We start from the raw sequence: 20,331 nt of genomic DNA on the forward strand, positions 1-20,331 counted from the left end.
TTTGAGTGGAAAATGAAAAAGATACCATAGCTTGCATGCCATAGTTCTGGGCACATGGGCAGCACCTTAAAAAGGGTAATGCTTTATTGTTCTCATCTACAATGGAGGGTGCAAAGAGCAGCTACAAGATCACAAGTCCCTTGGATGCCTCTCTGTGTCCTTTGGTCCTTTTTGCCTTGTGTATTTCAATGAAGATGAATCCTTATTAATACAAGCAATGATTAATTGCCTCCTTAGAGCTGGACCTGTCCTGAGGCGGAAAATTGCCATATTGTTTTTTCTTTGAGGTTTCTAGTGGGATGTCTGCTCTAACCTAATAAACCTCTTTCTTTAGTGCCTGACTCAGAGGCAAGACCACATGCACATTTCTGAATGCCTAATTTGCATGCACATATGGGGAAAGAGCTCTGGGAGATGTGGGTATCTGTATACATTCACTTGAACTGGTGCCAAAAAACTTCCTTAGTTAATGGTATCTCTGCAATTTTCTCCTGGAAAAAATAATGAATATGCGGGCTGCTAGCTATGGTTGGCCTTTGTGCATTTCTCCTCTGGAGTTTGCATTGTTGACAGTGTGATTTCAGCAGCAATCACATAATAAATGGGGCACTCCTCCACCCTGTGCTTCCCTCCCTTCCATTCCAGCTTAGTCCATTTCCTTTCTTGTGGCTCCCATCGCATGAAAAAGCAGAAGATGTACATAATGGATTCTACTCTTTGGAAAAAGACACTCAAGGTTTGGGCTGAGAGTTTGTGCAGTTGGGACTAAGGAGGCAGGGAGCTGTCAATGTGGAGAGACTTTTCTGATGGGAGAGGTCCATCCCCAGGAAAATGACAGTCCTCCTTCCACCCACAGGTCATCCAGGTGGTGAGGGAGCAGGTTATGAGGGCGCTGACAACCAAGCCTAGCTCCTTGGACCAGTTCAAGAGCAAACTGCAGAACCTGAGCTACACTGAGATTCTGAAAATCCGCCAGTCTGAGAGGATGAACCAGGAAGATTTCCAGTCTCGCCCAATTTTGTAAGTCACCTCCGTCTTTTTTTTAAAAAATGGTACTGAGGAGTTAAACACAGGGCCCTGTCACTGTGCTACATACCCAGCTCTTTTTTGGGGGGAGACAGGGTCAGATCAATTCACTAAGTTGCCCAGCCTGGGCTTGAATTTACAACCCTCCTGCCTCAGCTTCCTAGACTGCTACAGTTTCAGGAATGTGCGACCCACCAAAGTCTAATTCTCCCCTCCTCAAAGATTCTGACCCGCCATTTCTGGAGTGACCCCATGTACAAGCCAATGAGGTCCCCATGGGAGTGGCAATCTGGGCAGCTCCTCAGGGGCAGCCTGGGTAGGAAGGAGGAGGACCTGTGCTGACAAAGTAGATCTGAAGCAACAACTATGGGCCTGACTACTGATCGTTCACTAGAGGTGTGTGGCTGAAGAGTTCTGGACCTTTCCCAACACTTAGAACTATCCCATTTGCCAGTGAAACCATTTTTTACCTAGGTGCCCTTTGAGTGGTAAGAGGCTCTGACCTGCTGGAGTGAGGCCCACTGATCATTAGAGCAGTACGGCCCCCAAAGCAGCATGATGTGAGCGCAGTGAGCTTGCGAGGATGGGTAGTCTCACTAAGTGGCCCCAGCTGGACTAGAAATTTCAACCCTCCTGCATCAGCCTCCAAGAATGGTGGGATTACAGTGGTGGGCCTCCACCCCTGGCTCTCCTGTCTCCCTGGTAACTGTAAACCCCCAGGCTACCAGGAGGGAAGCAGAAGGCCCCCTTTTATAGGCCTTTGCACACAGTGTCACCTGCAGCATGTTCCAACTCTCATGTGTCTGCATCAAATGTTTTGAACCTCAAAGATGAGAACTATTTTTCTTGCTTCGTCTGTCCGTAGACCTGACCTGTGTGTTTTTCTTGTCATTTTCTCAGAGCTTAGTGAGTTTTCTTTCCCTTATATTACAGAGAAGAAATGGGGAAAGGGCGAGAAGTAGGAAAGGGGTTTGACATTTGTTCTCCTTCTGCCCTCAGAGGACTAGATGAAGCTTCTTTTGAACCTTTGTTCAAAGACAACTTGTGACATGGGTTATGAAGCCCATCTTCAACCTGCTCTCCTGCTGGTTATTTCTCGCTATTTCTCCCAGCTTTCTGTTATTTGTTCCCAGATATTTGGCACTCTTGATGCAATTTGCAGAGAACCCTCCGTACTCTTTCATTCCCTCACATCCTGGTGAGGTAAGCGAGGCTTGCTCCCAATCCAAGGCCGCATACTGTCTGGAGAGGCGAAGGCCTTGCAGTAAGAGCAGGAGCCTGAACTTGAACTTAAGTCTGCTAACCCCAGATGCTGCCCCAGCCACCACATTAGAGCCTCTTTGCCACCTGCAGGACTCAGTGAGGCTGAGAAAAAGACACAGGTGTGCAAGGACAGTAGTCCAATAGTGACATCTACCACCAGCTTGTTTTCAGCTCTTTAGAAGCAGCAGGAGAAACTGCAGAGAAGACTGCAGTGCGCATGAGTCAGGGGCTTCACACACTCAGGCAAGAAGCCCCAGGCAGCCCTAAGAGAGGCAAGGCTGGGCCACAGCCAGAAGCAGGAAACAGCCATGGCCCCCAAGGGGAACACACTTAGGATAAGTGGCAGGCTCCATGGAGATGCATTTTCTCACCTTCTAAGAGGGACGGTGCTGCCCACGCCATCCAGGGCCATATCCCTGAAAGGCTGGATTCCATTGCCTCCATTTCAGCACATGTGCAAACACAAGGACATTTTATTACACTTTTGGCAACTACTCTTAAAATCTAAAGGGACCCTTGAAGAATCACTTCAGTGGAGGCGGAGTGATTCTAAATTAATATCACTTCAGCTGAAGCCAAGGGTTCTCAGTTCATGTTTGACCATGACTTTTTTCCAGAGAACAGCATCAGCCCGCATTTTGCTGTGGCTCTGCCCTTCTGTCTTCCGCTTCCAAGGCACATTCGGAAATTTCCTTTCCCCTGCTTACGGGAAGGTCTTATCTTTCCATTTACTAGGTGAGGAGAAGCCGTGCTGATAGAAAGGAAGTCTGCTGGAGGGTGATAGCTGTGGCATCATTGCTTGGCCATGATCCTGGAGGACCCTGGCCAAACTGCAGTTCTTGCTGCCAACAGCTGCAGTGACAGCAGAAAGGTGCTAGAAGCTGCAGTGATCAAGTGGAAAGCCAGGGACCAGCTTGATTGTTTCCCAACCTCCAAACCAGCAGGCGGGAGTCTGGACGTGTTTTGTCTATTAAGAATAATCTACTGCCCAGTGATCTGTTGGGCTATTGCTTGATCAACTAGATAGAAACTCACTCTGGGGCTGGGTGAAATCTAAATGCTGCCAGTGTGGCTCATGTAATAAACCCAAGTTATCTAAGAGAAAAGGTAGATTATATGCTGGTTGTCACTCATTGATTCATTTAGAAAATATGTACTGAGCAACCCCTCATGTCAGTGCCTGCATACGGTGCTTAGAACAGGCAGAGACCCAGAGATGCTGTCCCAAGAGGCAGAGGGTAGTCACAGAAGGCTCAGGCTGGGTGCAGTTGGGTGTCCTAAGCTCACAGGAGATACCTATTCTAAGCATAGAGGCATTCTAGAGCTGAAAGCACCTTTTCATCCAGTCCAAGCCTGTCACTGCAGACAGGGTTCTGACCACCTGTGTATCCAGCCTCTCCACCTCTGTATCACTGTGCTCTTTCACAGTGTGCTGTACACACCACAAGGCAGACCCCAATAGCCACACATCTCACCTTCATAAAAATAGTTCTGTACCCTTGTGTGATGTCACACACCTCTAATCCCAGCACTGTAGTATGCTGAGGCAGGAAGACTGCAAGTTCAAGCAAAGCCTGGGCAACTTAGTGACTTCACAAGACCGTGTCTCAAAATAAAAAATCACAAAAGGGCTGGAGATTCAGCTCCATTTGAAGGCCCTGTATTTAATCCCCAGCACTGAGAAGAAACCCCAAAAGCAAGGAAAAGGGTTATGTTTTCTAAGAAGAAAAATGTAGCTGAGATTTATGAGGAAAAATGTGGAACTGGAAGAGATCATGTGGAGTGAAAGAAACCAGACACAGTAAAACAAGTATTGTATTGTTCTCTTATATGCAGAAACTATTTAAAAACCTGAATGAATAAGAGGGCCATTAGGGACTGGGGAGAGGGCTGGGTTTTAGGGAAAGATAAGGTGGGAGGGAGGGTGGACGTAATCCGTGCAGTGACTTGTACAACTAATACCATTCATTAAAAAACTGGAAAAAATGTACGTTGCATATGAAAACTGTACTGGGGGATATATAGTCAGTGGGTTGAAAAAGAAGCTCTGTTTTAGCTGTTACTTCTTATTTAATTATTTCAAAGAAGAGGTATTTTTTATTTCCTACTTAGTGTGAATTAACAGGGAAGACAAGCCCAGCCACACAATTCGTCCAAGTTTATGGACAGAAAAAGCTTGCACAGTCTCTAAACGAGCCACTTGACACTGAGTTGGAGGGAGGGGAGACCCAGTCACAAACATCAGTGAAGCAGGAAAGTCACATGTGTTGATACCTGGACCCAGAGAACTAACAGACCAACAGGGGCATATTTCAGCCATGCTGCCACTTGTAAATGTGTCTTTGTAGGCAAGTTTTAAGCCTGCTTTTCTCATTCCTAAAAAGAAAGATGATAAAAATGTCCCCAGCATTGGATTGCTAGGAGGATTCAACAGTGGTGTGAGTGTATGAAAAGTGTTTAACACATGCCCAGAACATAATATCCACTCAAAGAAATGATTACTCTTATTTAAAAAGACAAAGTTCAACAAGTTCTGGTACTGTTGATATGTGAATGGTAAAGCTGACCCTGAGAGTGTGGTTGTACATGCCTCACATTGTCTCAAAAAGCAGAGTTGAAGGACATGACCGTATTTGTTAGCCTTCTTGTCACTGGGACACGATATCTAATGCCCACCATTAAAGGAGGAAAGGTTTAATTTGGCTGATGGTTTCAAAGGATTCAGTCCATGGTTAGCTGGTCTCCAAAGCAGAAGCATGACAGGTGGACATGGTGGAGCACAACTACTTAGTTCATGGTGGTCAGGAAGCAGAGCAGGGAAAACAGTGCCAGAGAGGAAGGGTGAGGGACCAGACATAGACCCAAAGATCACACCTCCAGACACACTTAGAAGTGTGCTACACCAATCTCCCGAACAGATCTAAGTCAACAAGGTTGACTCTATGCATCTTACCCATCAAAATGAGAAAGAAATTAAAAACAAATAGATCCAAAATTAATATAAATACCCTTACAACTAATCTGCACCATCTCTAAAAACCAATCATGTGCTCCCCTCAAAGCATGCTTATAGCCAGTGCAATAGGACAGGTATACAATGGCCCATGTTCAAACACTTGACAAATATTTATTGAGTACTTGTCACACACCAACCACCATTCTATGTGTTGACCATTCAGTGATGAGAAGACAAATACAGTCTTTACCCCTCTGGTGATTAGATCTCAATGAAAGAAATAGACAACATATAGGATCAATAAGATGATTAGTATGTCAAGAGGGGATGACAGTATGTCTCACATCCACTGAAAACATGAAGCAGAGAAGGAAAATGGAAAGTCTAATTTTGAAGAATACTTAGAATACAACTCTCTAATTAGGATGGTGACATTAGAGTAAAAATGTGTAAGAGATTGAGGAAGAGGTCCCATAAGTACTGGGTAGAGGGTTTTCTGAGTGGAGAGAACCGTCCATGAAAAGGCCCTGGGGTCAGAACAGGTCTGAGTATGAACAGTAAGGAGGCCAGTGTGGCTGGGTCAGAGTAAGTAAGGAGCACAGCAATAGACGTAAGACCACTAGGGTATCTGGGAACTTGATTAGACAGGTCTTTGTTAGGAGCCATTGGCTGGTTTGGGGCAGAGGACTGACTAGATGTGCTGTATTAGGGAGGAACTATAAGGTAAGTTTGGAAGCTGGAAGTTCAGTTGGGAAGCTATTTTGGAGTGCTCACTGTTATACCATGGAACCCTTCATTTCAATAAACTAAGCAATAGATGATGATAAGTGACTATAGATTAGCTATATTTTGAAGATACAAGACAGTGCTGTTTCCTGATTCATTCTGTGTAGGTGTAAAAGAAAGAGGAGTTGAGGGTGAGCCCAAGGTCTGAAGCCTGTACAACCAAAGGACAGAGTGAGTAGAGTAGATTGGGACCAGGGATCAGGAGTTCAGCTCCCAACCTGTCAAGCTATGAGACATCCAAGTGGGCTGTGGACAGATGAATAGAGATCAGCAGAGAGGTCAAAGCTGGACATACAAATCTGGAAGCCGTCAGAATAAAGTTGGCCTTTAAAGCTATGAGTTTGGCATATAAAGAAGAGAAGAGAGACAAGAACTAAGCCCTGAATTGTTCCAAGACTGAGACAGAAACATATTAGTCTCCATGAAATGGACAATGAAGTCTCCACATAACCCTAGATTGGAGATGCACAAAGTGTGGCTCTTGGACCAATCTGTCCCCAACATGTTTTGTAAATAAAATTTTAGTAGAATGCAGCTATGCTCATGTGTCTGTTCACAAAGCCTAAAGAATCTACTTTCTATCATTTAAAGACATACCCATGACCTAATAACTGTTGAAACTCCAAAACCCTTTCTCCTGTGTTGCTCTCATCCTTGAATGCCATGTCTTCCTCTCTGCCCAGCTGCCTGGACTGAGCGTCAGGAGCAGTGATTTATTGTTACCTGGAACTGCTCAAGCAATTCGTCACCCTTCTCTTCTTTTAGTGAGGAGTTCATCGAAGCTGCAATTTACCAAGTTCATTTTACCAAAGCTGAGGGCTGATAATAAATAGTTGTAGTAATCTGAAACCTAAGATGAGATGCTAAGAGACTTGTGCTAGAAAAACTTTACAAATTTTTCCATGCTATAGTAGTAGGGCAGAATTTCCATATGATTCTTTATAGCTGTTCAGTTGAAACACTGTCAGATGATTGAAGTGTGAGCCCATTCACCAGCCCCAAAATATTTATCAATAGAGTACTAAACTGATGTATCAAATAACTAAATCCTTTTGTGGATTTCTTTTCCATCTTGCTCATGTATAAGTAGCAGCAGCTTGCACAAGGAAGACAAGTCCATACCCTATCTGTGAGCTGTTTCCCCACTTGAAAAATGGGGCATAATACTATTAATACCTACCCTCAGAAGTCTGACTGAGGGATCAGGGATTGCAGAGCAAAGTGGTATAAACTTAGGTAAATTTGCATATGTACAGCCAGGTCCATAGGATGTGTCATCAATCTTTAATGCCTCCCTCACCTGAGACTGGGGCACCAGGTGCAAGTTTATTGTCTGGGGTCCAATGTCAGGACAAGTGCGGAGTTAAAGCCAACACTGATGAAGATGTGACTTGACTGCTCACAGTGTGGTCATGTTTGGGTGGAGGAAGGGAGAGAATATCGCCAAAACAAATTCAATAATGCCTGATGTTCCTGCCCAGGGTTAAACAAAGATTTCTGTGCACATTATCTCTCCAGGAAAATCCCAGGAAAAATTCATATTCCCATTTTCCATATCAGAGAACTGAGACTTAGAAGAATGACTGCTATTGGGGCTCAACCTACAGTAGAACTTCTGACTTCTAGATCTGTGTTCTAGCCAGTACTTTCGGCACTGCTCTGTGAGCTGGGCTCAGTTTCCTTGTCCAGCTTCAAGCAGAACAACTCTGGCTTCACTAAATTTGACTAACAGAGTGCTACATAATCTTCTTTAAAATCTCTTCCAAATTAAAAGATTCAAAAGCCCTTGCTCTCCATCATGATATCTTTGCAGCATAGTGCATCTGAAATTAATTACATCATATTAACCTGAGACAAGATGCAAATAATTGTTAATTTATCCTGTCATTATCTCAGTCTGTATGGGTGAGAATCTGGGACAGCGTTGTGTGTCCCGTTTGTGAAAGAATAGAATAGGAAGCAAATAGTGGTCCCTTGGTTTCCCAAGAGGCAGTGCGCTGCAGAATAGCATGTTAGTTCTTCGTTGCTGTGACAAAATCCTTGATTTAAATCAATTTCAAGGAGGAAAAGTTTATTTTGGCTCATGGTTTTAGAGTTTTCAGTCCATGCTCCACTGGCTCCAAAGCAGGAACATCATGGTGGAAAGGTGTGGTGGCGGAAAGCTGCCCACCCCATGGTAGCCAGGAGCAGAGACCAGGGGAAAGGGCCAAGGGTAGGATATACCCTTCAAAACCACACCCCCAGTGACCTACCTCATCCAATTAGGTCCCACTGACCTACCGACTCTTTAGTGGGTTAATCCATTAACAAAGTTAGTGCCCTTGTGATCCAATCACATTTCTAGGTATTACCTCTGAATATTGCCACATTGTGGATCAAACCCTCAATACACGAGCCTTTGGGAAATATGTCATTTTCAAAGCATTCCTATAAATAGCAATCACATGGTTTCCCAATACTCCTGTTTGGTCAGATCGCAAATGTATTCTAGGTGTTCATTTGCTACAGTGGAAAAAAAATTGGGGGGCCGAGGATTTATTATCTTGGACATTTATATAAGTTCTAAGTATGCCTGTATATAGCAAGAGAAAAGCTATCAGGGTACTTTATTCTAGAAAAATGCCACTAAAGTAGTTGGTGCTTTTGTGGCTATTCTGTAAATGTCAGAGAATTGGTTGCATTACAGTGACAGACAACCCTGGCCACTGGCCCATAATAAACAATTCTCTAAAGCACCAAATTGGGAGCCCCTGGGATGCTCATGAATGGATGTGGCACACACTCCACTCCCCACATGCCCACGATGCTACCAACCATGTGCTGCTTCTCCAGGCACACTGTGAAATGTGTGTGTCCTCCACCAGGGAACTGAAGGAGAAGATCCAGCCAGAGATTTTGGAGCTGATCAAGCAACAACGCCTGAATCGCCTTGTGGAAGGGACCTGCTTTCGGAAACTCAATGCCAGGCGGAGGCAAGGTATGTGTGAGGACACTCTGTACTGAGGTAGTATCAATAGCAGATGCTTCTGGGGAATCACCAGGGCCTGGTGTTGGTGAAAGGGTAGGCTATTCATCAGGAATAGCTGAGCATAGGAATAGCAGTCCAGGTCAGTTCTGGTTCCTGTTTATGCTCAGGGAAAAGGGAAACCAAAGTCTAGATTTACCAGAGGATCCACAGAGTGAGCTGAAGAGCCATTCGTTCTTTGTCTAGTAACATAAGGCTGCAGTGGTGATATCAACATCAGCTAATGTGTACTGTGAGCTGCAGTGGTGATATCAACATCAGCTAATGTGTACCATGTGCTTTGTCCCTCTCTAAACATGTTATTTAGTCATGTGCTACATTCCAATGTTTTGGTGAGCAATGGGCCACACAGACAATGGTGGTCCCACAGGATTCTATCGTCTAGTTAAATTATTCTTAGTTTATATGTAAGTATAGTCTGTAATGTTCACCCAACAGCAACATCACCAAACAACATATTTCACAGATACCCCTGTTGTTAAGCAGTGCATAGTACTTGGTCCTCACAATACCCTGTGAAATAGTGATTTGCTTATGCCATGTTTATAGATGTGTTTGTGAGCTTTTGTTGCTGTGATCCAATATCTTAAAATAACTAAAAGGAGAAAAGATTTATTTTGGCTCATGGCTTTAGAAGTTTCAGTCCATGGTTAGCTGGCTTCAAGGCAGAAACACCATGGGGAAGGGTGTGGTGGAGGAAAGCTGTCCATCTCATGGCAGCCAAGAAGCAGATAGAGCAAGGAAAAGACAGAGAGCTAGAGTGGAGTGGGGCAGGGAAAGATACAGTCCCTAAGGTCATATCACTATGACCCATTTTCTTCTATTGGGCCCCACCTCCAAAGTTTTCATCACCTCCAAATAATGCCATCAAATTATGCTCTTGGACTGGGGATACAAGTCAGTGGCACAAGCTACTGCCTGGCAAGTGTAAGGTCCTGAGTTTGATTCCTGGTACCAAAAAAAAAAAAAAAAAAAAATTATGCCCTTGTCAGTGGATTAACCCACTGATGACGTTAATCATTACGACCTAGTCACCTTGTGAAAGACCCACTTCTGGACATATGAAGCTTGGGGTGGGGAGTATTTTTGATCTATGCCAGAACAATAGGTAAGGAGACAGGTGCTTAGGGTTAAGTAATCTGCCTAAAGTCACAGAAGAGCAAGAACTATTCCTCCACAGCTCCATGGCCCTTCCGTTTCATGACTTTCTGTGGTGTTAGGTGAGCTGGCGTCTCCTATGTAGGATTGAATCTGGGAGGTCCCAGCATGGATGGCTCTTATTCTCCAGTTCCCTAACAGATTCTCTTCTAGGCCAGTTATTTTATTTGGGGGATATAAATAACAGTGAGTTAAGGTGAGGTAGAATCAGCCTTTATGATTTTTAACGCAGATTTCTGAACTATCTCTATGTTTTCTAACCTGAAGGTGTCAAACCAAAATGGTGCCCACTGACCAGATCCAATAGGTGGGAAGCATTTCCAGCTGTTTCTTTGCCTGAATTGTTTCCTAGCTCTCTTGACACATCAGTGATTGCACACAGTTTTCATGTCATGCTGTGCTAGAAACAACAGCCCAACAATAAAACTGAATAATAAGGTTTGGGGAGAAGTGAAGAGATTGAGGGAGAGATAGGAATAAGCACAGACCCTAACAACCTTAACAAGAGCAAACATCACTTATGGCCTCAGAGGAAAGTCTGGTAGACATTGTTAAAACCACAGACACACAGCTCATCCACAAATAACAATAGTTATTTTGAGTTTGTGCTGAGCCTATCTCCCTGGCTATTTACTTGTACTGCTTTGTACAGAGTATTCAGTAAATTTGAACTATTTCAAGGTTGCCATTGAAAATCATACTGAGGAACTCCCAAAGGTAGAATTTACTGGAGGAAAAAGTGTATAGGTTGTTCACAGAGGATGGAAGCCTGACTGTGAGCTTTGTGCTGGGCCTTAGGAAAGGGTAAGGGGCAGAATTGAGCAGAGTATGGAAGGAGGGCCCATCTCTCCCTCTGAGCCACTGAAGATAAGCCCACCTGCTCCTTGCTCGTGGTTTTCCTGACATCAGCCATCATGTCAGCATAAGTGGCACTCCAACGTGACAATGTGGCACAGTGACAAGGACAGGAACCCTGGAGCCAGTTAGTGTGGCTTCTCCTAACTCCATCCAACTGTGTGAACTCACGCAATCCCACCTCCTATGGTTATTGGGAGGAAGAAAGGCAATCATGAATGTACCTCTTAGAAAACAACACAAAAGTTAACTACTGCTAGTTTGGAGATTGTATAGGAAAAAAATTAGCGAGCTGAGAGCAGATGAGCTTGGTTCTAAGCCTCTCTGCTCTGTAATTACCCACCAGGGTGGCGTTAGGCAGAGCATGCGACCATTCAATGCCACAAGTCCCAATCTGAAAAAATGGGATATATGCACTAAAAGACTGGAAAGCCCAGTTATCCAGACAGTTCTGTGTTCAGTTATTTGTTGCTTTTTAAAAATCAGCATTCAGGAGATATAGCCCTCATCTGGATAATTTATAAAGTCTTCATTTACTTGGCACTGGGCAAAGGGCACAGATGGGAGATAGCAAATAAACATATAGCACCAAATACCTCCACTGATGCTAAAATCCTAATTTCTAAAGCTAAATTAAACCTTCCAGTGTACTTCACTATAAGACTTCCCTCTCTAGCCTGAAAGAGGCAGGTTCTACCAGAATAATCCTGTTTCTTGATATAACTATTACAATTTGTTGTTGTTGTTGTTAAAAATGTATTCATCGCTTATCTGCAGGTTTTTCCAACTTCCTAAAAATGAATTACTTAATGAATTAAAAAATTAGCATCCAGATGATAAGTTTATTAGTTGAGCTCCCCAGGGAGCATGGCCATCTGTATTTAACACAAGATCATCCTGCATGCAGAAAGAAAGGCTGTCGGTGTTTGTAAGTGAATTTGATATCTACTGACTGGTATGTGCTTAAAAGTAGGGATTCAAAGCAGACTGCACTGAAATTGGTTTCCTATCACCCCATCAAAACATTGCACTTAGATTTACACTGATTAACAAGAATGTGATACGAAATCAATTTTAATCTCATTAAGAAAGACTGATTTCCACAGCAGAATGAAGACTGGGATGGATACCTGCCTTCCAGGACCATTGTGGGGTAAAGAAAAGGTCCCCCTGGGAAGAAGCCACAGCTATGCTCCCTTTAAACTTGTCCAGCAGCGAGAAAGATGCAGATGCATGGATTCTAATGACTAATTTCATGGGGAAAATATGAATGAGCCTGCAGTCCCACAGAGGTGGGAAGTGGAGGAACAGGCACCAAGTGCTCCCCTGGGCCATGTTTGGCCCCAAGGCCACTGTGTGGTCCTTGCCTTTCCTTCTACCTGTCTCTTTCATAGCTCTGCTGCCTGGATAGTTGGGTGTGAACACATTTGAGCTTCTGGGCGTGCTGGCCACAGGAGAGCTAGCAAGCAGCAAAATATGTCAGACAACAATCTGGGGTGGAGTCCCTGCCTCCCCATTCATAAGCTGGGTAGCCTTGGGCAATCTACTGCACTTCTGTGGGCGTCCTTCCTCTTCGGTCAAATATAGATGATGGCAGTTCCTACATCCAGTAGTTGCAAGGGTTAAGTAAAGTCACACATCTTTAGCACTGAGTATGGTGCTCCCTCAGTTCATTGACCAGATATTACAAATGATATTCTTTAGTTTGTCGTTCCTTGCAATAAAGCTTTTCAATTACAGGAAGCAGAGTTGCATTGGGTGTCACATCCCTGTTCCCCCAGTCTGTTCTCACCACACAGTAGAGACTCTGCCTGCTGCTCTGTTCCCTGGACTCCTGCAGGGGACAGTGAAGATGAAATCTCAGAGGTTTTCTGTGCTAAGGTCACCGTTTGCTGCAGGAGAAAGTGTAGTCTCAAGAACTGCCTTCTGTTTTCTAGATTTTGGAAATTAAGGTCTTTCAGAATCTCTTGCATTAAAGAGAAGTTTCTTTTTGATTCTCTTGTTTGCACTGCTGGAGATGAAACCCAGGGCCTCATACCTGCAAAGCAAGCACTCTACCACTGAGCTGTGCCCCAGGTTCCAGCACTGGGACTTCAGTCTTTGTAAAGCCCAGGGCTAAACACTGAAGAGTTATTTCAAGAATCGATAGCATAAGCATTTGAATCTATTGAGGAAACTGAAACTGTCCAAAATTATCTTGGACTTGAACCGTGGACAATGCTTATGCCCCCTTACTCTTTTTGTAATAGAAATTGTTCCTCAGTTCCCTACCTTACACTGCTTCTGTGGCCCAGTCAGAATCCTTGAGCTAAGTGGGACTGTCAGCACAGGAATCATACAAACCATTTGGAGGAGCATCCTGTTTCTTCCATTACCTTTGATGGAATTTTTCTTTTAAAATTTCATTAAACCTAAGCATAAGTCATTTTAACAAAATGTCAGGTATAAATACATGCATATTTTTCAAGTGAAGGAAAAGCTAGCTCATTTTCAGGGAGAAGACTTTCCAATAGATCAAAACAACAGATAATCACTGTTCCCAAAACGTGGAAGGGCTACTCGTGGGAACATGAGGGGTCTCTATGGACCTAGAAGGCAGAAAGTCATGAATACTTGTCAAGAATTAGCCCTATGGAAGAGGCGTGATGGATACGTTATATATATTTTGTCTGTGTATTTACCATTGCTTCATAAATGAAGAACAAGAGTCTTTAAAGCTTTATAATTTGGCCGAGGCCCCATGGCTATTGGGCATCCAGTCTGGTGACTCCAATGTTTCTGTGAAGCCAGATCATCTCTGAGAGCACCTGGGGCTCTGGACTATGAACTGTGACAGGAGACTACTGGCTCCAGGAGGCAGAATACTGAACCAACACACAGGTTCTGAACAGCATGCTGGAGGTGAGAACGATGTTAAAGGCAGAATGACCTTCATCTGCACCTTTAGCTCTTGCCTCCGTTCACTAGATAAACGGAGCAATTGTGGATCTTATTACCTGGAAGAGGGCATTTCCCTTTCAAGGCATTCCTGGGTCCCTTTTCTTTTGTAACTTGGGAAGTTTCTATTTCAGGCAGGAAGAGGACCTTCTACTAAACACATTGAAGTTTTGGCATATTTTAGGTTGGCTTAAGGACAATACAAAATCCTAATGAAAATAGTTGAAGGACGTAGTGGAGATAAAGCTTTCCTGACTCCCTAACATGGACTCTCAGGTCTTCTGGGTCATAAGCCAGCTGCTGACAACAGACTCTACCTGACAGAGATGCTCCCTGCTTCTACCAAAGAGTTGTTCACAACTGAATTCTGGTGCCCTTTGCTTCATGGAATAACCAACATCACCCACGGCAACTACTACTCAGCTGGCCAGTCTGCCTGTGACCAAGTGAATTAAAAAGAAAGGAAACTGGAAATTTGTTTCCTTACTTTTGGATAAAGCAGTTATAGAGTACTTCTGTCATCACAGAAAGATCGGTTGAACAACACTGCAGGAATCCCAGTGTCCAGTAGTTATTAGCTCTGTGATAATCTATGTGACAGCAGGAATAGCTTTGATCAGCCCTTCTTCCAGGGCTTGTGAGTCTGATACCAGCTTTTTCCCTCTGATATTCTCTCTCTCTGTCTCACTCTCATTCTCTCTTGTGCACAAGAACTCTCTCCCTCTCTCTCTCTCATGCACACACACACACACACACACAAAGAAGAAGAAGATTGACACACAAAATTGTCTCCATAGTTTTGAGTTTAGGGATAAAGAGATAGCTATTAATGTACTTCCGTCCATAATTGACTAGAAGACCTCCATATTAACTCTTATTTTCTCTTTAAATGCCAGCAAACAATTCTTGTTAATGTTCTTCTGGCTTCCTGCTAATTGCTTTTAGTGATGAAATCTATTCTTCCATTGCCCAGAGGGACTGAGGAACCAGTAACATCATGCTGAGTTTTTAAAGGAAAATACACAGTGTATTTACCATAAAAGAAACTGCAAATCAAGCTGCTGCTGATGGCAGATGCTGAAATCATCAGCACCAATGTGTCAGCGTGCTGTGCGGGGTAGCTGGTGCTCAACACTCTCTTACTCAAGGCAGTTCTACCTATGAGAGAGAGCTACACAAGTGATGGTGCCTCCAGATGTTCCAAAGCTGCAGACTCCAGCTTCCTTCTGCAGGAAGACACCACCTGGGCAGTGCCCATTTCGTTATGAGTCTAGGCAACTGCTCAGGATTTTCAGTCTTTCCTATGTTTTTTCATCCCTCTAAGACTTGCTCTTTGATGAGAAAGAACTAGGCACATCACTTACACAAATGATGCCCAGGTCTCTTTGCACTTAACTATTCTGGGAGTAGACAGAACGTGGACAGAATAACGGAAGAACTGGCCAGAAAGATAAGGAAAAGAAGAGAAGGGTGGTGTCATATGAATCAAGGAAATGCAAGCTTCAAGAAGAAGAAAATGCTGTCAGCAGTACACCAGTTACCACAGAATCCCAGGCAGCCTTTATGTTTCTTTTATTAAAACATCCATGACAGCTTTGCAAGGAAGGTGATTGTTTGCCTCCTGGAACCCTGATAAATAGCCTGTGTTCTCTAATAGTTGGTGGAAGCAAGAAGATGTTGCCTAAGAAACCTGCACTAATCCTGTTTCCGTGCTGCCTGAGTTTCTGATTGCTCTCTGTCAGGTCTGGGACACAAGTGTGTCCACCATTTCTCGGCTGCCTGTAAGAACTGAGAACAGCCCTCTACCCTGGGTTTTGTTTCCGTTTTATCTCTCGAGTCTCCATTCATTCCAGGGATCACTCACTGTACCCAGCAGAGCACTGTGCATTGCATATGCACTGCAAATATTGGGTAAATAAATTTACCTATGAGAAAATACAAGCAGCAGAATATTACAAAGTCTCATGAACGGTGACATCTTATAAATGAATATAAGTTGTGCAATGTACTTCGTATTTTATCTGTTTATATTGAATTGTGTACAAGTTAAATGTCTTAATGCCTCCTCCCAAAATATACTGAGTATACGTGATTTTTGTTGGTTGTGCCATATGGAGCCCTTAGCTTCAAGTTCTACCACCAAGCCCTTGTGTTTACACCAGCTTGAGAAGGAGGAAGTCCTATAAAGAGCAGACTGAGACCTTCCTCCATATAAGATCAGCATGTCCAGACTTCCTTCCCAGCTATCACCCATCACTCACTTAGCCCAAAATCCCACCTCAAAGGTAGCAAAAGAAGGAAAGCCTGAGTATGGTCATCATGGGCTGTGTAGACTAATGGGAATGGGAGTTCCTTCTAGGAAGAGAAAGCCTTCCTGGGCACTGGTCTGAACTCATGGTGTCCTCCTCTGCAATTCACAGTTCCTACTGTGAATTCTAAGTCAAATTCCCAAATGCATCTCCTGATGGGAAAGCAGTCGTTGCACACTGGCCTAATTAAAATGGCTGTGAATAACGCTGGGAATAACTTTCCCTTCTCCATTTGAAGTAACTTTCCTTTCTCCTTTTCCAGAAAAATGACCTATGTTTGGTGTATGTATAATGCCAGTTTGAAGATGTAGCAACTCCTCATGTCTCCTTAGCCATCAGATGACCTTTAACTCCCCTTAAGTTTTTGCACTTAAGTTCCGATTCCTTTCCATATATGGTTTGCCATCTTCTGACGGCACTCAGAAACTCTCAGGCCCTACTTAAGGCCCTGGAAGACACGAATCACAAAGGCACCTCCCTTTTCTGGGTCAGCTTTGGGCATTCTCTTTGTTCATTGTGTGGCTTTTACTTCCATTTTTAAAATTCTTTTTGTCTCTTAAAAGGATTATAGTTAAAACATGATTTTGCAATGAAAGCAATTTTAAATAGAAGACCACTTTTCTTCAAATGTAATGGGGAGCTTTGTAGTCAGAGTGGCTTTGAAACAATTTGGCATTACAGGCACAGTAAGAAGTGGCTTGACCAAGACCATGGAGGGAGCCCTGCGTAGGTATGAAGAGCCTGCACGTAATGGGTGCTCTGAGCCTTCAGTCTTTTAACAGTGTCTCTTTGGGTCTTCATTTATGGAATCAGCCAAGACCACCTGTGCAGCTTTGATGGGCCGTGCACAGCACCAGGGGATGGGGACATTGCAATTTGAAGACAGTGGCTGTCATCAGAGATGCTCTGTCTTCTCCATATTGTCAGTGCTGATGAGTATCCTGGAGTCCTCTTCTCCTGTCAGTAACTGGGCAAGCTGCTTTCCTCAGGCCACTACAGATAAAGAGGAATACTCAGGTGGTGAGCGTGTGGGCATCCCAAGCTGTGTTTGTGATACAACAAGGGCACTCAGAGAGGAGGGAAAGGCCTCTCTCCTGCAGAAATCAAAGGGGCATCCTGGAGGAGGTAGCATCTAGACTAAGCTCTAGAGCCACACGAAGCACAAACATTACTGTCACCATCCAAGTTTCTTGTCCATGCATCTACACGTCAATAAAAAGTACTCTTAGCCTACTGCTCCTTGCCCCTTGGCCTCATTCACGTTTTCTTATTGCATTTTGCAACTAAGGAGGTAAAAATTGAGGGAATTATTTATAAAGATAACCCCAGGGCCTTGGTCACGCCCATTCAGAGAACTACACTTGAGGAATTAGGAGAATGATTGCACATATCTGCATTCCTTCACTAAATTCCTGATGATGCAGATGATCCCCGGGTGAACCCCACCCTCATGGGTATCACTACTCTCCCAGCAAGCATTCATTGATCATTTGTGTGCTTCAGTGGCAGGGCTGGGGAATGGTGTGTCAGCTAAGTCCCACCTTGTACACAACCACCTAAGCACTCTGAAAAGCCAGGGAAAAGTGGAAGTAATAAGTCCTAAGCATGCTGTTTCTTCATCTTTCTTCCTGCTTTTACAGACCCAAGTAGATCAGGAATTGTCCTTTGGTGGTAAAATTCCCTCTGGAAGCCATCACCTAAGAAAATCTTTTGCCATTGACCTTGAACGGTTGGTGACTTTCCTAATGGTCACTAAATGTATGCCAAGCAGTACAAGTAACATCTAAGTAACCAAATCAGAAGGGAGCTTCCTGCCCAAGGTGCTAGAATCCATTCTTTCTCAAGGCTTAAAATCACATGAATTGTTCTGCTCCTCCAGGCAAAAAGTATTAGAAAATAACCATGCCCATATTTTTGGAAACCGGAATCACTTACCTTGTAAACTTGTGCTTTTCTCCTTAGACAAGTTTTGGTATTGTCGGCTTTCACCAAATCACAAGGTCCTACATTATGGAGACTTGGAAGAAAGCCCTCAGGGAGAGGTGCCCCACGATTCCCTGCAGGACAAACGTAAGTGTCTCTCTTGGGTAGGACACCTGAGCTTGGGTTCATTGGTTGTTTTTTTGTCACAATATAACATGCAGGCAAACTACCAGCCCAAGTCAGCCTTTGGAACTTGGCTTATTTTGTGGTATATTTCAGCCTGAGCATTCTCAGCAAGTGTGAGACCCTGTTGGGTTTGACATTTGGGACTGAACAGAGGTTTAAATGTCTACTTTTCTTTTTCTTTTTTTTATTTTAAAAAGAATTTTAAAATTTAAAAAAAAAATCAAAAATTATACAGAATTTCAAAACAAGATGATAGATAGGAAATCAACAATGGCTGTTATATTGCATTTGTCTCCTTTTGACATTACTTATCCAGATGCTACTTCAAGGAACCAGAACAACATAAATGCAGTTTTGTCAGTTGCCTTTTTCTTATGACCCTAAAATAATTTCACATAACTTAGATACTTGGCCTTTACCCTGTGTTCTCATGATGGTTTAATGTGTCCCATACTGGCAATGCAGCGTTAATGCCAGATCCAAATAGGGAACTTATTCAAAAGAAGTAACTGATGCTTTGAAAATTTTATGATGAATGACATTCTACTATTTGCTAACTATTCCCCAAATATTTATTTACATTTATTTGAGTTTTTATGTTGTCTGCTTTAACATGCATGCTTTTAAAGAGGCAGGAATCCGCAGTTTTTATAGTGCAATACCAAACCATGTGACAGATGCCAAATTCAGGGTTAAGTGTATAAATTAAACAAGGCATCATAGAAGCACTGAAATTCTCAGGGGTGATGAATTGATTTCAAAGAGAAATGAGATAAAGGAAAGGCAGCCTCAGGGGATATGCCAGGGAAAGAAATCAAAGAGAGGGCAGTCTGGACACTTTGAAATGACCTTTAAAAGTCAGGTTGACCCTGCAGTGTGCAGATAAGTGTGTCCTAGAGAGACCCCACCCCCATCTCACTCCTTCCCCTTGTTGCCCCAGGGCCCATAGAAGTCAAATTTGAACTGTTTTCCTTATAGCTTATGGCCACTGAAGGCAAAAATAAACCACGAGTGGGAAACTGTGTGACACTTTCAGATTCTGTGCTGTCATCTCAGACATGCAGCCAGGAACATTCTCTCTTCCTGCAGCTCAAAAATGGGACAATCTGGTCTCCATAGTGTCAGGTACTTCATTTCCTTCCATGGCAGAAGTCCATCCCCAGTCCACACAACTGCCATTCTAAGACAGGAAGAAGAAATCTGAAGTCCTCTTTGGCAGAGCTGGGCTGTGACCCTGCATCCATGCTGTGGGTCTTGGGCTTGTCCCTGGATGCAAGGACCCTCTGTTCAGAGTTCTGAAAGCCAGCAGGTGGTTCTCTAAGTGTGATCCCCAAAACCCATCAGGCAGTGTCCCCTGAGAACTTCTTAGAAAAGCAAATTCTTAGGCCCCAACCCCAGACCTGCTGAATCAGAGACTTGGTGAGGAGATGGAAAACTTTTGTCTTCACAGACCCTCCAGGTAACTCTGATGCCTCCTCTAGTTTGAGACTGACTAAGCTAGATATTCTCTATGCTTCACATAGTGATTCCCCAAGTCCAGTTTTCAGCAATAAGTACATGAAGTGAGCTGAAAGTTCACTGCTGCTTTTAATTTTGGCAAGAAAGGAATGTTGCAGCATAAAACCTAACTAAAATTTAATATCACAATTTTTCATAAAAGAAAGAGCTCTTGATCACAAAGGTAAGAAAGTGGAATAAAGCCAGTCCATTCTGCTGAATTAAATTAGCTTTATGAAAGACTCACACCAGTTGTCCTCATTTTGTCCACTAGCTGTTAATGGATGAAAACCCACTTGAACTGTCTGGGCCAACAATTTGGATTCACTGTTCTATCACAGTTAAATAAAAAGAGTTAGAAGGGGCTGGGGATTTAGCTCAGCGGCAAAGCGCCTGCCTGGCAAGCGCAA

General features: G+C 43.6%; 1 protein-coding gene across 4 annotated transcripts in view; it reads left to right on the forward strand.

The window, feature by feature from the left end:
* Elmo1 (engulfment and cell motility 1) overlaps positions 1-20,331 on the forward strand; it is a 535,944-nt gene that overhangs the window by 491,126 nt on the left and 24,487 nt on the right. For all 4 annotated transcript variants that reach the window (XM_013521230.1, XM_005397755.2, XM_013521231.1 and 1 more), the window contains exons 17-19: positions 857-1,020; positions 8,896-9,008; positions 18,278-18,385. In XM_013521230.1, coding sequence (XP_013376684.1) covers positions 857-1,020; positions 8,896-9,008; positions 18,278-18,385 — 385 coding nt within the window. The remainder of the gene's footprint in view (positions 1-856; positions 1,021-8,895; positions 9,009-18,277; positions 18,386-20,331) is intronic.

The sequence above is a fragment of the Chinchilla lanigera genome, unplaced genomic scaffold (genome assembly GCF_000276665.1).
Source record: "Chinchilla lanigera isolate Chin_1 unplaced genomic scaffold, ChiLan1.0 scaffold00059, whole genome shotgun sequence".
In the NCBI taxonomy this organism is placed as follows: Eukaryota; Metazoa; Chordata; class Mammalia; order Rodentia; family Chinchillidae; genus Chinchilla; species Chinchilla lanigera.